General features: G+C 30.4%; 1 protein-coding gene across 4 annotated transcripts in view; it reads right to left on the bottom strand.

The window, feature by feature from the left end:
- Positions 1-3,854: 3,854 nt before the first annotated feature.
- LOC143079690 (uncharacterized) overlaps positions 3,855-15,172 on the bottom strand; it is a 40,760-nt gene continuing 29,442 nt past the window's right edge. For all 4 annotated transcript variants that reach the window (XM_076255177.1, XM_076255180.1, XM_076255181.1 and 1 more), the window contains 2 exons: positions 14,677-14,838; positions 3,855-13,925 (listed from right to left, as the gene is read on the bottom strand). In XM_076255177.1, the coding sequence (XP_076111292.1) occupies positions 13,876-13,925; positions 14,677-14,838 (212 nt within the window). In that variant the 3' untranslated portion in view covers positions 3,855-13,875. The remainder of the gene's footprint in view (positions 13,926-14,676; positions 14,839-15,172) is intronic.

Below are 15,172 nucleotides of genomic sequence, written 5' to 3'. Positions count from 1 at the left end.
CTTAGTTTTAATCATTGTTGAAGATAATTGCTTACATTCACTTCATTTGAATTTTGGTAGATAGTTGTCTCATTGGCAATCATACTACATCTCCCTATTTTTATAAGGTTAAAAAAACCTGAAACCAATTTTGGGAAGTACCGACTAGAGAATAAATCAATGTCCACTTTGGTGGGGCGAGGGCTTTATAATAAAGGGAGCTTATTTCAAAGATTTGAATTAGTCACCAAGATTTCATGAAAACTGCTCAAAGCATTTTTGAGCTTTTGTCTAAAACTGGAAAGTCCCCTCTTTGTTAATGAATTTAAAACCCCATAACTCGGATATGTAAAATCTAAAATTTATAAAAATTGAAAGGGAGATGACATCAATAGATATATACAATTCACCCAAGTTTCATAACACAAGTGCACACAATGAAATGTCTCGCCTACTTCACTAATCATTGATTTTGTGTTGATAGTCCTAAATATAAACCTTACTGAAAGTGCCCATAAACATATGATCCACGAGGTCATGGTCAGATAAACAAATCAAAAAAAAACATAGACACCTTACAATCATTCAATAGACAAAACATAGTTGACCCATTGCCCATAGTTTCTAAGAAATAGACTTTACCAAGGAAACTTAACATTGACCAATAAACCATGAAAATGAGGCCAAGGTCAGATGAACTATGACAGAGAGACAAATACACCTTACAATCAATCTATGCATTAAATATAGTTGACCTATTGCTTATAGTATTAGAGAAAAAGACCAAAACTCAAAAACTTAATTTTGACCATTGAACCATGAAAATAAGGTCAAGGTTAGATGAACCTTGCCACACAGACATATATACACCTTACAGTCAATCTATGCATTAAATATAGTTGACCTATTGCTTAAAGTATCTATGAAACAAACTAAACATTAACCAATGAACTGTGAAAAAGAGGTCAATGTCAATTAAAACCTGCCAGATTGACATGTACATCATAAAATATTTCCACACACTAAATATAGTTGACATATTGCATATAGTATTTGAAAAAGACCAAAATTCAAAAACTCAACTTTGACCACTGAACCATGAAAATGAGGTCAAGGTCAGATGACACCTGCAAATTGGACATGTACACCTTACAATCATTCCATACGCCAAATATAGAAGACCTATTGCTTAAAGGCAGTATCTGATATATGGACTTGACCACAGAAACTTATCTTTGTTCACTGATCCATGAAATGAGGTCAAGGTCAGACCTTTTGCCCATCACACAGATGAAATCTGTGTGATGGGCAAAAGGACCTGACAAGGTACATACATACTAAATATAGATGTCCTATTACTCATAATAAGAAAGTAATTAACATTACAAACCAGGTGCTCCACAGGGCGCAGCTTTATACGACCGCAGAGGTCGAACCCTGAACAGTTGGGGCAAGTATGGACAAAACATTCAAGCATGATACAGCTCTGAATTTGGATTGTGATCAAATTTTTGACATTACATGTTTTTTTTTTACACAAAACAAATGCCAAGATTTTACAAATCAATTAAAGATTTCTTCTTCAAACTTTTTAAATCTAAAATTAAATAGTTGACACAGCATAGGTTTCTGACACAGAATGAATGTGGTCTAATGAACTTAAAAGTTTTTTTTTGCCTTTGAGCAAATCACTATGCTGTTGAATATTAATCCTCTCAAAAAAATGTTTGAAGAAATTTTCTTTTTATTTATGAAATCTGAAATGAGAAAAATTTAACCCCCCCCCTTTTTTTTCACATCCCCGTTTCCCTTTTTCAAAACTGATATCAATTCAAATTTCTAATGGAGTTTGCAACAATAACTACTCATTTAAATACATCATAAAATATTAAGATGTAAAAAAACTGCTTGTTATCACTGAATGGTAAAGATTATTTAAATTTATCAGTTGGTAGTAAAAAGTGTATATACATTGTATATTGTATATAACAAAGATTTAAGTTGATTCTGGACAAAGAAAGATAACTCCAATTAAAAAAAATTCTTGCTATTGCACAAATAGGATATTTCTTGCTTACTATTCTGGACAAAGAAAGATAACTCTAATTAAAAAAAAATTTGCTATTTCACAATATTGTGCAATTAGATATTTCTTGCCATTGCACAATACTGTGCAATTGAAAAGACTTGCTATTGCACAATACTTAATATAATAATTTTAGATCCTGATTTGGACCAACTTGAAAACTGGGCCCATAATCAAAAATCTAAGTACATGTTTAGATTCAGCATATCAAAGAGGCCCAAGAATTCAATTTTTGTTAAAATCAAACTTAGTTTAATTTTGAACCCTTTGGACTTTAATGTAGAATTTGAAATTTGAAAACAGGACCAAAAATGAAGAATCTACATACACAGTTAGATTTGGCATATCAAAGAACCCCAAGGATTCAATTTTTGATGAAATCAAACAAAGTTTAATTTTGGACCCTTTGGACCTTAATGTAGACCAATTTGAAAACTGGACCAAAAAAACTTCAATAATCAAGAATCTAAGTACATTTTTAGATTCAACATATCAAAGAACCCAACCGATTCATTTTTTGTCAAAATCAAACTAAGTTTAATTTTGGACCCTTTGGACCTTAATGTAGACCAATTTGAAAACGGGACCAAAAGTTGAGAATCTACATATACAGTTAGATTCGGCATATCAAAGAACCCCAATTATTCAATTTTGATGAAATCAAACAAAGTTTAATTTTGGACCCTTTGGGCCCCTTTTTCCTAAACTGTTGGGACCAAAACTCCCAAAATCAATACCAACCTTCCTTTTATGGTCATAAGCCTTGTGTTTAAATTTCATAGATTTGTATTTACTTATACTAACATTATAGTGCGAAAACCAAGAAAAATGCTTATTTGGGTCCCTTTTTGGCCCCTAATTCCTAATCTGTTGGGTCCTAAACTCCCAAAATCAATACCAACCTTCCTTTTGTGGTCATAAACATTGTGTTTAAATTTCATAGATTTCCATTTACTTAACCTAAGGTTATTGTGCAAAAACCAAGAAAAATGCTTATTTGGGCCCTTTATTGGCCCCTTATTCCTAAACTACTGAAACCAAAACTCCCAAAATCAATCCCAATCTTTCTTTTGTGGTCATAAACCTTGTGTCAAAATTTCATAGATTTCTATTAACTTAAACTAAAGTTATGGTGCGAAAACCAAGAAAATGCTTATTTGGGCCCTTTCTGGCCCCTTATTCCTAAAATGTTGGGACCAAAACTCCCAAAATCAATACCAACCTTCCTTTTATGGTCATAAACCTTGTGTTAAAATTTCATAGATTTCTATTCACTTTTACTAAAGTTAGAGTGCCGACGCCAACGTGATAGCAATATACGACGAAAATTTTTTCAAAATTTGCGGTCATATAAAAATCTTGACTCTTTTTTCATATCACTGAACCATAAAAAAGAAGTCAATGCCAATGGACATGTGACAGATGGGAACTTCATAATATAAGGCATCTATATACAAAGTATGAAGCATCCAGGTCTACCAACTTCTAAAATATAAAGCTTTCAAGAAGTTAGCTAATCTTAACTTTTTTCCAAGTAGTCACTGAACCATGAAAATGAGGTCAAGGACATTGGACATGTGACTGAGGGAAACTTCGTAATATTAAAAGTATGAAGCATCCAGGTCTTCCACCTTCTAAAATATAAAGCTTTTAAGAAGCTAGCTAACGCAGCCGCCTCCAGATCACTATCCCTATGTCAAGCTTTCTGCAATAAAAGTCGTAGGCTGAACAAAAATGTGGGAGGCCAGACACTTTTGTTCACAGTATATATATAAATAAAAACAAAGAATTGCAGCGTTACACCATTTTATTTGTCAACATCATGTAAAACATAGATTATATAACAGGCATATTGAAAGCAATGGGCAGTAATCAATTTGTCATACTGCTGACCTATGATTGATGTTGGTTTGTGCATTGTAGGTACAACATTTCCAATTTACCTTAAGCAATTCAATGATCAGGTCGTGAAATATAATAAGTGTGAATAAACTATCAAAATGCAAAGCAACAGTTTATAAAATAAAAGTGTCATTTTGATTTTTGTACAAAATAAAGTGAAAAATATTTTCCCCTATCATTTTGAAGAAATACTGAACTATAGGTAATGAATCGTTCACCTATATTTTACAGCTACTACTCTGCAATCATGAAATGTCTTTGATAAGATATAGGTGAACTTAAGCAATAAAACAGCAGTGAATATTACAGCACATAGTAAGGCTAATCACAATTCGTCTAAAACACCATAAATAAAGCACATACAGCAACATTAGCTGCCCTAGTACACATGATATGTTTAAGATTACTTTAATACTGTAAATAAAATAACCTATCAATGACACATGTTTGAACTGTATCATCTTTTGTAACAGTTTAAAAATAAATTTTAAAAAATAATATTTTTTCCCTTCAAAATTTATTTTAAATGATGTGATGTTTCCAATTATTAATCTTCAGTGGGTGTAAATAGGATTTTTAAATCCCTCACAATTTCATAATTACACTCACTGACAATGATCAAACTAATTACCAGTGAGAAACCAAAGTAATAACCCTTTATATCCCAGTTAAAAAGACAATCTCTCATATAATATTTAAGTTATTAATTTATCTCCATTAGGTCTACTCTTCCCAACTAAATCCATCTCTGATCACTACAAACTTTAGAAGTTCCAAATATTCTTATTATTTGCAGGTAGCCTGGATTTCATTCCAAGTTAAGATTTTCAGATTAAAAACCTGAATGTTAAAAAGATGTATGTTTAATTGAAAACATGAATTCTAAAATGAATGTGAATTTAATTGGAAACATGAATGTTAAAATTAAAAGTTTTCTACAACAGACAAGATTTGGTCAAATTTGTAACTTGAAAACATAAGCAGGGTCTTACAAGCGAAAATGGTCAAAGAAGAAAATACACAATAAAGGAATGTTTTGGTTGCATGCTTAGTATAAGACACCAAAATTTGATTTTAAAGTACTATACAAATTTTTGCCTGCTGAGATAATGACTTGAAACTGTAAGTAAATACACCACACTTAAAACAAGAGTGCTGAAATGTCTCGCCTTCTATACTAATCATTAATATTATGTTGATAGTCCTAAGTATAAAGCTAAGCTTTATTACAACTGTCACATAAACTTAACATTAACCAAGATAACTAAACAAAGACCAATGAACCTTGAAAATGAGGTCAAGGTCAGATGAACCATGCCAGGCAGACATGTAAGCTAACAATGCTTCCATACTACATATATAGTTGACCCATTACTTATAGTTTAAGAAAAATAGACCAAAACACAAAAACTTAACACTGTGCAATGAACCTTGAAAATGAGGTCATGGTCAAATAAAACCTGCGCGACTGACATAAAGATCATAAAATATTTCCATACACCAAAGATTGTTGGTTGCTTTACGCCGCATGAGAACAAAAAGGCTATATCACGTCGAACTTAACTTTGACCACTGAACCATGAAAATGAGGTCAAGGTCACATGCCATCTGCCCGCTAGACATGTACACCTTACAATCATTCCATACAACAAATATAGTAGACCTATTGCATATAGTATGAGAAAAACAGACCAAAACACAAAAATTTAACTATAACCACTGAACCATGAAAATGAGGTCAAGGTCAGATGACACCTGCCAGTTGGACATGTACACCTTACAGTCCTTCCATACACCGAATATACTAGCCCTATTGCTTATAGTATCTGAGATATGGACCTGACCACCAAAACTTAACCTTGTTCACTGAAATGAGGTCGAGGTCAAGTGAAAACTGTCTGACAGACATGAGGACCTTGCAAGGTACGCACATATCAAATATAATTATCCTATTACTTATAATAAGAGAGAATTCAACATTACAAAAAATTTGAACTTTTTTTTCAAGTGGTCACTGAACCATGAAAATGAGGTCAAGGACATTGGACATGTGACTGACGGAAACTTCATAACATGAAGCATCTATATACAAAATATGAAGCATCCAGGACTTCCACCTTCTAAAATATAGAGCTTTTAAGAAGTGAGCTAACACCGCCGCCGCCGCCGTAGCCTCCGCCGGATCACTATCCCTATGTCGAGCTTTCTGCAACAAAAGTTGCAGGCTCGACAAAAATGATTGACATGAGTGGCTTGGCAGTCTGGCCAACCACATTGGGAGTTGACAGCTTGAAGCCGTCTTTCCCCAAAAAAGTACTCTGTGAATAAGAAAATTAGACTTGAAATAAATTCAGTAGCTTCTACTTTAAAAGGTTAAAAAATTGAAATGAGGAATCAATGAAAACTAATATAGAAGAAAGAAGCTGAATGGTGGAAATGAGAATACATAAATTTTAATCAAGACATATTAGTCTCTGATGGTGACAGAAAACTACAAAAACTAAAACACAAATCATTTTGACAAGAATATATTTTTAAATGTATAAAATCAAACATGAAACTTTGCCCTATATAATTTCAAATCACTTTAATAAAAGTGAGGGACTGCAGTCTCATATTCTACATTGAATTGGGAACTATAGAATCTCATAAAATATAAACTTTCAGTATTTTATATTGAAAAATCCAAAACACTTAACAATACCCCACTGCTCAAAAGCCTTAACATTTCACCCCTCCCCCCCCCTTCCATAAAAAAGTCACTGTAGGTGGACTGAGGGGTTATTGAATTCTGTTCGTTTGAATATGAGAAGATGCATGGAAATTTATCCATCAACATCAGATTTATAATATTTCTAATTATCAATAAATTTCAGACAGATAAAATCAGAAAATGTAAATTCCAGCATGTATATAACTACACAGCCAATAAATTGTAAATAAAGGGGTGTATCTGACATCATACATTCTATCAAAATGCATTAATGTCTTAACAAAAACTTACTGAATATATTGACCAAGAACTCATTTTAGAATTGACTGAACACAACATTTATATTTAATTTTATTCACTGAAGAATTGTAAAATTTATGTCTGAAATTCTATGATGTTCACCACTAGTAAACAAAATGAGAACAATCCTGAAATCCTTAAAGACTGCAATGAATTTGTAATGTGGCAAAAACAGCATGAGATTCAGTGATAAAAAAGTTGAAAACAATATTAAAATGGCATCTGCTGCACTTAATCATTCTGTATTCAAGGTACTGTCCGGAAGGCCGGTTTGTGAGTGGATTGGTTGAGTATAAAGAGAAATAAGCACCTTCAAAAATTATATGTCTAATATCCTGGTAGCATATAATGTAAAAAAAAACATAAATGTTTCAAGTAGGCAAAATAATTCTACGCAGCTTATTATGATAAAAATTTTGGAATTAGATTCAATTACTGATGATAAAATGTTCTTTTCAAAATTTGTTAATATACAATTAACATCAAACATTACGAAATAAATTATTTATTTGATCTCCCTTGTTGGGAAAAGAAAATTTAAATTTGACAAGTCTCAGTAGATTATTTTCAAACTTTTCTTATGTCACAATTCTGTTGTTATTCTGTCACAGTAACAATTGATTGTAATGATGTCATGACTCATGAACTTATTTATAATGATTGACCATGGGTCAACCAATGTGACTCGTTCATAAAAAAACAACTGTGAGATTGGACTAATGGGGGGAAAATCTTTTAAATATGACAGATGTCAAAATCTTTAAATTCTTTTATTTCAAAATTTGATAATCACAACCTACGAGCAGTACCTTGAAAATAGATTCTACATGTAACAAAGGTTTATAAATCACAATTTAAAAAAAGATATATTTTAACAAATAATATACTTAATATAACAAAACAATTTACACAAAATAATAATTAACGGATAAATTTGTACTTTGACATTTCTTAAGCAATACAATTTCTGATTAAAAATAATCTGATTATGGTGAATGCTGTTTGAGAATGAAAAACAAGTCCTAAAACATGTGAATGAATTCTTTGGTTTAAAATATAGCTTTCAGTTAAACAATTCTTGTACTCTTCAAGTTCTAATGGTGGGCTCACAGATTACAATTCAAAATTATTCAAATTTCATTTCATAAATCTTTTACTAAAAACTGTCTCTGTAGATTCCGAAAATCAGTGAAAATATTTTTTTAAATTTTATTGATAGAAAAACCAATAACATTTAATAACTATTCTTTGTTTAAATCTGATGGTAATATTTTAGAAAATTCAATGCTTTGTTCACATTATATTGTTTCATGTGTTAAATTTTTTTTTTTGTGGTAAATGAACTATTATTTATTCACAACATAGTTTCTCTAAATTAGTAATAGTTATAAACACAATTAAATTTTCTTTAAAACAAGCTGCACTTCTACAAATTCCAAATATCTATCAAATGCAATAAAGCAATCACATCAATAAATATGCATGTGTTTCTATGTTCCCACCAAAACCCATCAGGCTTTTTTCATTTTTAATGTATAATATAAAACTATGAACTTATCAACAAACTGAACTGCACCAATACAAATCCTAAAAACAAAACTATTCAATGATAACGAGAACATGCTGCTTACAAGGACATTTACCCTACTTTCAAATCTTAAAAGAGGTATTCCTATGATGAAGACATATTTACCACCAACTAAAACATGAGATTTTGGGAACCAGTAGCCTGAATGTTGCTAAACAACAGTGTACAATACCAATTCCAATTAAAAACATAGGGATAATATTATTATATTTGTTAAGGGCATACGATACAGTTACAGGGAATGTAATGACGTTGCTAACGTAAAATGTTATTTTCGCGACGTCAAACTCTGACATATCGGGAAAAGATCCATTTTTCAACTGATTTTTATCATTCAAACTGATTTAATTTGAAAACGAGTGCATGGACCCCTATTTTTTAAAACAGCAATTTGTTTCATTTTGCAAGGAGATTATGTGACCCAAATTTTATAAAACTGTAAATAGCGCAATTTTTTTAATTTTGATAAACATGCAGCAAAAAATGACGTTTTTTCCTCTATTCATGAACATTTGATAAATATAGAGTTATTTCGGAATAAAAATTGCATAATTTTTAATGATACTTATAAAATACAGAAATTACCGATTATTTAACAAAAACCATTTTGTGCTTATCTTTTCAAACAAAAAAGTTATGTCTTTCTTTCGAAAAAGAAAATACGGACACAAATCTGAATTTTGAGCAAATATACAAAATTTCGAACTCATTTTACTCAAAAAGTAGCACATGAAGGTATATTTTTTATTACATATTTGATTTAATGAGGTAAAAAATAGCCTATATGCAAATTTTCATCAACTTGTAAATACAGGTTCAATACTGTATCGTATGCCCTTAATTCAGATTATGAGAAATGGACATATGCTAAACTTTGAACTTAGTTTAAACATATTCATTTATAGTGGATTGGGAAACAAGTTTTGCAACTTATATGAATCCCTTTCCACTTTGCAGGTGCGAGTGCTGCCTTGTAGCAGCATTAGCCTACTCTTTTTCGAAATCTACAAGGGTTCGTGTCTCAGGTTTGAAATTTGAAAATTTAACTGTCTCGAGTGGATAAATATCGTATCACACTTGATGCAGTGGTAGAATCTATATTTACGTGAACATAATACTGATAATGACTAGTCTACTGCTGCCTATACACATCATTCAAAAATAAAACTCGGTAGGAAAATTGTAACTCGAAAATTTCAAAATATTTTTCAATGCAAGAAAATTTGGAGAATATACACCAGATTTTCTCACAAAAGCTTATGTTAAGTTATCATTTCTTTAGTTGATATTATATGATATTGAAGCTTTATTCACCAAAAAAAAAATCATGTCTTTAAATAAAAACACTAAAATGGCAATTTCTAAAAACATATACAACATTTGATAGCAAATGATGAAAATTTATTTATCTTCCTATTTTAAAAATAAATAAATTTAAGTATCTTTCCATAATCTCATCTTTGAATGTCAAATGATTATCACTTCAAATAATCATATATGGCCACAATAAAAATATTTCTAGATGCTCATGAAATTTTCCATTGAAATTAAACTTGATAGACATTTCTTACATAGAAAACAAAAGCAACAAATTTCGAATGTCATGTGAGCAGTTTCCTGGTTTGAAAATCAGTTTATACATCAAATAATGAGATTGGGGGAAATCTAGGAATATTTTTATTATATCCACTTTTGGATTATTTATAAAAAAAATATATAAAATGCTTTAATACAAATTCACCATCAAACATTTTCTATGTTTATAAATTACTTGGATTTCAAATTAAAAAAAAGAAATTGAGATGTAATATTTATAGATCTATTATTTTCTGAAGTATACATAGTTTTACTGGTTGAAAATGAGGATTCTTTCAAGTGTATATAAAACTATTTTGTGGAACTACTTTATTTTAAACTTTTTGAGGGTTAAGTCAAAATAAAAATTATGTATTTTGTTTAACCACAATTAACTTCAAGTTCTTGAAAAAAAAGTTGCATAACAACACAATAAAAGAACAACCCAAAAGAGCCTTAACTACATTATATAAATAAGATACTAGTTCATCTATTTCACACAGTTACTGTAGAGGACATTTAAGGGTTTGTTTAACAAAGGTACTGTATGTATGGGTATTATATAGGGGCATTTGAAGGGTAATTCTAAAAGTTTCTGGTTTTCACTTATTGTTATAAATCAATTAAAGAAATTTTCTGCATTGATTAATGAGACTCAGTCGACATTATCACTAAGAACTTTTGATCACTTTCATTTTGAAGTTAGTAGGAAATCAATTTACTCTCCAATTCATACAAAAAGCAATTATTCAATTAAAATTTCCTCATATTATACCATCTTATTGGACCTTTAATAAAAATTAATCACACTAAGAGGAGAGAAAATTATCTAGTAATCTACATGTATCTTCTTTGAAAACTACAAAAAATACTGATAATGTTAAAAACTTTTTAAAACAAAAAGATATAATAAAGTTAGAATGAAACTGACCCACAACATTTTAATTTAATATGAAAAAGAAATAGCTTTAAAATTTCATAATTTTTGAAGAAATTAATTTCAAGAGTTCAAGTAGAAGTTCTATCGAATTACAGCTTCAGTGAGTGTGTAGCCAAAGGTAATATATTTAGTTAGCTTGCTTGTTAGCTGAACCGTGAAGTCATTGTTAGGTTAGGTAAACTACCCTCCTTTCGAAGTAGCCTAGCCCAACAGACAGATATATTGGTTATCTGTGGGACTAGTGTACTCTTAAAGGAGGGTAGTTCACCTAACCTAACAATGACTTCGTGGTTAAGCTAACAAGCAAGCTAACCAAATATTTTACCTTTGGCTACACTCTCACTGAAATCAGCTGTAACTGTTATTTTTTGTAAGCTTAATTTAACTTCAACTTTTTACATGTTACCCACAAAGTAGGACTTTAATAAGAAATAAAATAAAATCTGACAAAATAAAATATTCTACACTGATGAAAATTTGCCAATAGAAAAACTGAACTATAATGAAGAGATCTAGTTTCATCTAGCAAATGGAATTATAAACAAAACCTCACTGGTATAATAAAAATCTCATTAACATAATATTACATATCTATAAATATACATCAAAATCTAGTCATTAATATAAGGCAACCTGCTATATGTACACATATTTACAACAGCATACATAATGTGCAACTTAAAAACAATATCAAGAATGTTTTATGTGAGATCTTGGTGATTTGTTCTACTAAGAATTTATTTTTATTTATTGAATATCAAATTATTTAGAACATTTCAAAATTAAATTATATTTGAAATTTTACAGTAGAGTGTATGAGTTGATCAATACAATCTATTTTTTTTTTATGTGTCTATCTAATCAAAAATCACAATTGAAACAAAAATCATAATTGAAGCAAAATAAGAATACACTGTAGTAAATTCGTATTTTCGCAAACTCTTTATTTCATTCCACACCATCCTTTTATCATTTTTCAAAGTTTCCTTTTCTGGAAGGCTATTATGTGAACTTTTGAGGCAAAATCACTTCTGCATATGTTAATAATGCCAATACTACATGATTAAAATATTATCATCTGCTTTCCTTCTCTCACACAGGGATGAATGAGGAACAATTAATTTACTTGTTCTCTGCAGGTTATTTTATATAAAGATGCATCACATTTCGTGTCTATTGTCATGGAAACATGAATAAAGTTTTCCAAAAGAAATTTGTTTTTGACAGTAACCTTGATCTTATAATAAAGTTGAAACCTATTGCTTTCCAAACTTTCCAATACTTTTCTACTTGATATTTAACAAATCACACAAAATGTTGAATTTTGAAAGCTACTAATATTTACAAACTAAAAGCAATGAAATAATGAATATTTACAATGACAGGGAAGTAGTATTTTCATACATGGTCCCATGAAAACACTTACATATATAAAGGCCTCATATATTGCACCAAACACTTTGTTTTTGATTGGGATGGACAACTCTCCTCATGTTTTGAATTGTTTTCATTTCAATCTAGTTGAAAATTATTAACTCAGATTTTTAATACAATGAATTGCACTCTTTTTTTAAATACTTTTCTGTCATTGTATATTACTGCATGGTAGTAAATAGTTCTTCAGGAATTTTTCACTCTACTCAATAATCAGATCAGTACAATAAAGTTTTATGCATCAGAAATTGTTGTGTTATTCTGAGCTGTAAAACATAAATTCTTATTCCATATACTTTTTACGAATAATAAAAATTATCTAGGTCTTTCTTTGATCGTTCATGGCAAATACAAAAAGCCATATTACAGAAATCTGAATAAATTAAATGCTATTAAAGATTTACATTGAAATCTTACAGTTATAACAATTTCAATAGAAATTTATATCAATTCTAGTCGAATGCTTCATACCTGTCAACCTCTGCAAGTGAAAATACCTGCATTGCATGACCTGCATTGGTTAAAAAAAGTGTCAGGCCATAACATGTACTCTTTTTCAATTTAACATAAATTTTGCATATTAATCTTTAACTGAAAAGAAGTTTAAACTTTAAATTCTAAATATTTTCAGATGAAAATTTGCTATTTAGACCTCAAACAGTGTCATAAAAACCATGAAATCCTGATTTTTTTCAATATATTCCAAAAGATTCCAAATCTCAGATGAACTCCCAGGCAGCATATCCAAAATACAGGTCAACGTTGACAGGTAAGGAGCTTCATTTTTACTAACAATTGCTGTATTTGAAGATTTAGTAAGATGATTGTATAAATCACTTCAAACCACACATACTGCATTGCAATCTACTATTGATTTTTTCAAATCACACAATAAATATTTTATACGATATATTAAAATATACAAAACAATGAGACAAAACTAAAAACTACTATCACAATGAATTAAATCCAACCCTACAACACCATAGCACTATGGAGTGTAACCACATCACGACGTGATGGTCTAGATATTACAAACACAAATAAAGCATTTCAACAAAATGTCAGAAAACAAATCCTACTATTGTATGTGGCCATACCACAACCAACAAATTTCTAATTGGCAGAAATTTTACATTTAAATTTTCAATTTTATCAATTCAAATTTAGCATAACATAATTTAAGCACTATAGTGTAAGAAAATAACACAAACATGATGAATTCTCAGATGTAAACTTGGTTCTGTTCTTTCCCTTTTTTTTTTCTTAATAGTGTTCTTTGTAATTTGTGACATAAGTCTGTCTTTGTTATAAATATCAGTCTTCCTTTTCACTATCAATGTCCTTGTTTATCAATATCATTGTCCTGGCTTTAATGAACCAAGGATGGATCTCAGGATGTTTTCAACTAAAAAATAAAAAGACAAGACTAGTTAAACCATCAGTAAATAGCTCAAAGGAGCATATATCACTTACTTGGCATTTACAAGGCTGATACAATACAATAATGAAATAAAACCTCTTTAAACCCTTAAGTGATTCATGTCTATAATTGTGTACTAGTGAAAGAAGATATTCAAGTATACTGCCTTACTCTATAATAAAATTAAGACTGAAAATGATGAATAGCATATCAGTAAATATAGATGTAATGGAGTGTGAGGCTAAGTGCAATGTCTGGTGCCAGTTTATGATAAGGTACATAATATGTACTGGTAAATGTATTGCTTACACCTTGTTTGCTCTGATAAGGTGTTAACTCATAATTCTCAGCATAGTGACTTAATCATACATTACTGTTAAATTATCTCAATCTATAACTGCTTTCATGATAAAAACCTAAAACTGCATAATTTGCTCAAATTTGGCATTGAAGAGGCAATTCCAGATGAGATAGAACTTGACCTGCTGATTCATCATTTCCTCGACAGTCGCTGTTATCAGTTCATATCTGTCATATTTATCATGTCCTTGCCTTTATAGCCAACTGTACAGTCTGGGTATTTCTCATTGTTGAAGGCTGTATTTTTATTACAGTAGCTGACATTCACTTTATTTGAACTTTGGTGGATATTTGTCTCATAGGCAATCATACCTCATCTCCTTATTTTTATAAAGCAACAAACAGAAATCTTCTAAGAAAATGGCCAGTTTTTTACCTTGTGACTGTGCATTGTTATTGTCACCACCACCGCCTGCCAGAATCAGTATTGGAGGAGCAGAAGCAGCACCAGCAGCAGGAGTGCTATTAGTGGGATTCTGGACTGGCATACTAGAATTTCCTCCAAGAACAATTATCTGAGGGCCTCTTGATTGATTTCCTGTAAAAATAGAAATATTAAAGATATTCTGCAAATGAGCATGTAAATTATAAAATTGGCAAAGACATCTAGAATTTTTAACCATGCCATTATTTTGTTGTAACAGGATGCATTGCAGCTCTTCTTTGGTAGGCTGTCTCAAGAAGGGAAGAATTTGTAAATTATTACATGAATTAATGGAGATGTGGGGTATGTATCGATAAAACAGCAGCCTAACTACACAAGTTAACCAATGATGTCAATTTCCTTTCTCATTGGCTAAATGCTTAGTGAGAAATCCTTTTGTTTGTATTCATACAGAGTTTTGTCACACTACTTACAACTTCTGAAGAAT

Source organism: Mytilus galloprovincialis, chromosome 6 (genome assembly GCF_965363235.1).
Source record: "Mytilus galloprovincialis chromosome 6, xbMytGall1.hap1.1, whole genome shotgun sequence".
NCBI classification, from domain to species: domain Eukaryota; kingdom Metazoa; phylum Mollusca; class Bivalvia; order Mytilida; family Mytilidae; genus Mytilus; species Mytilus galloprovincialis.
Note: the sequence above shows the minus strand (reverse complement) of the source record. Positions and strands in the feature narration are given on the sequence as shown.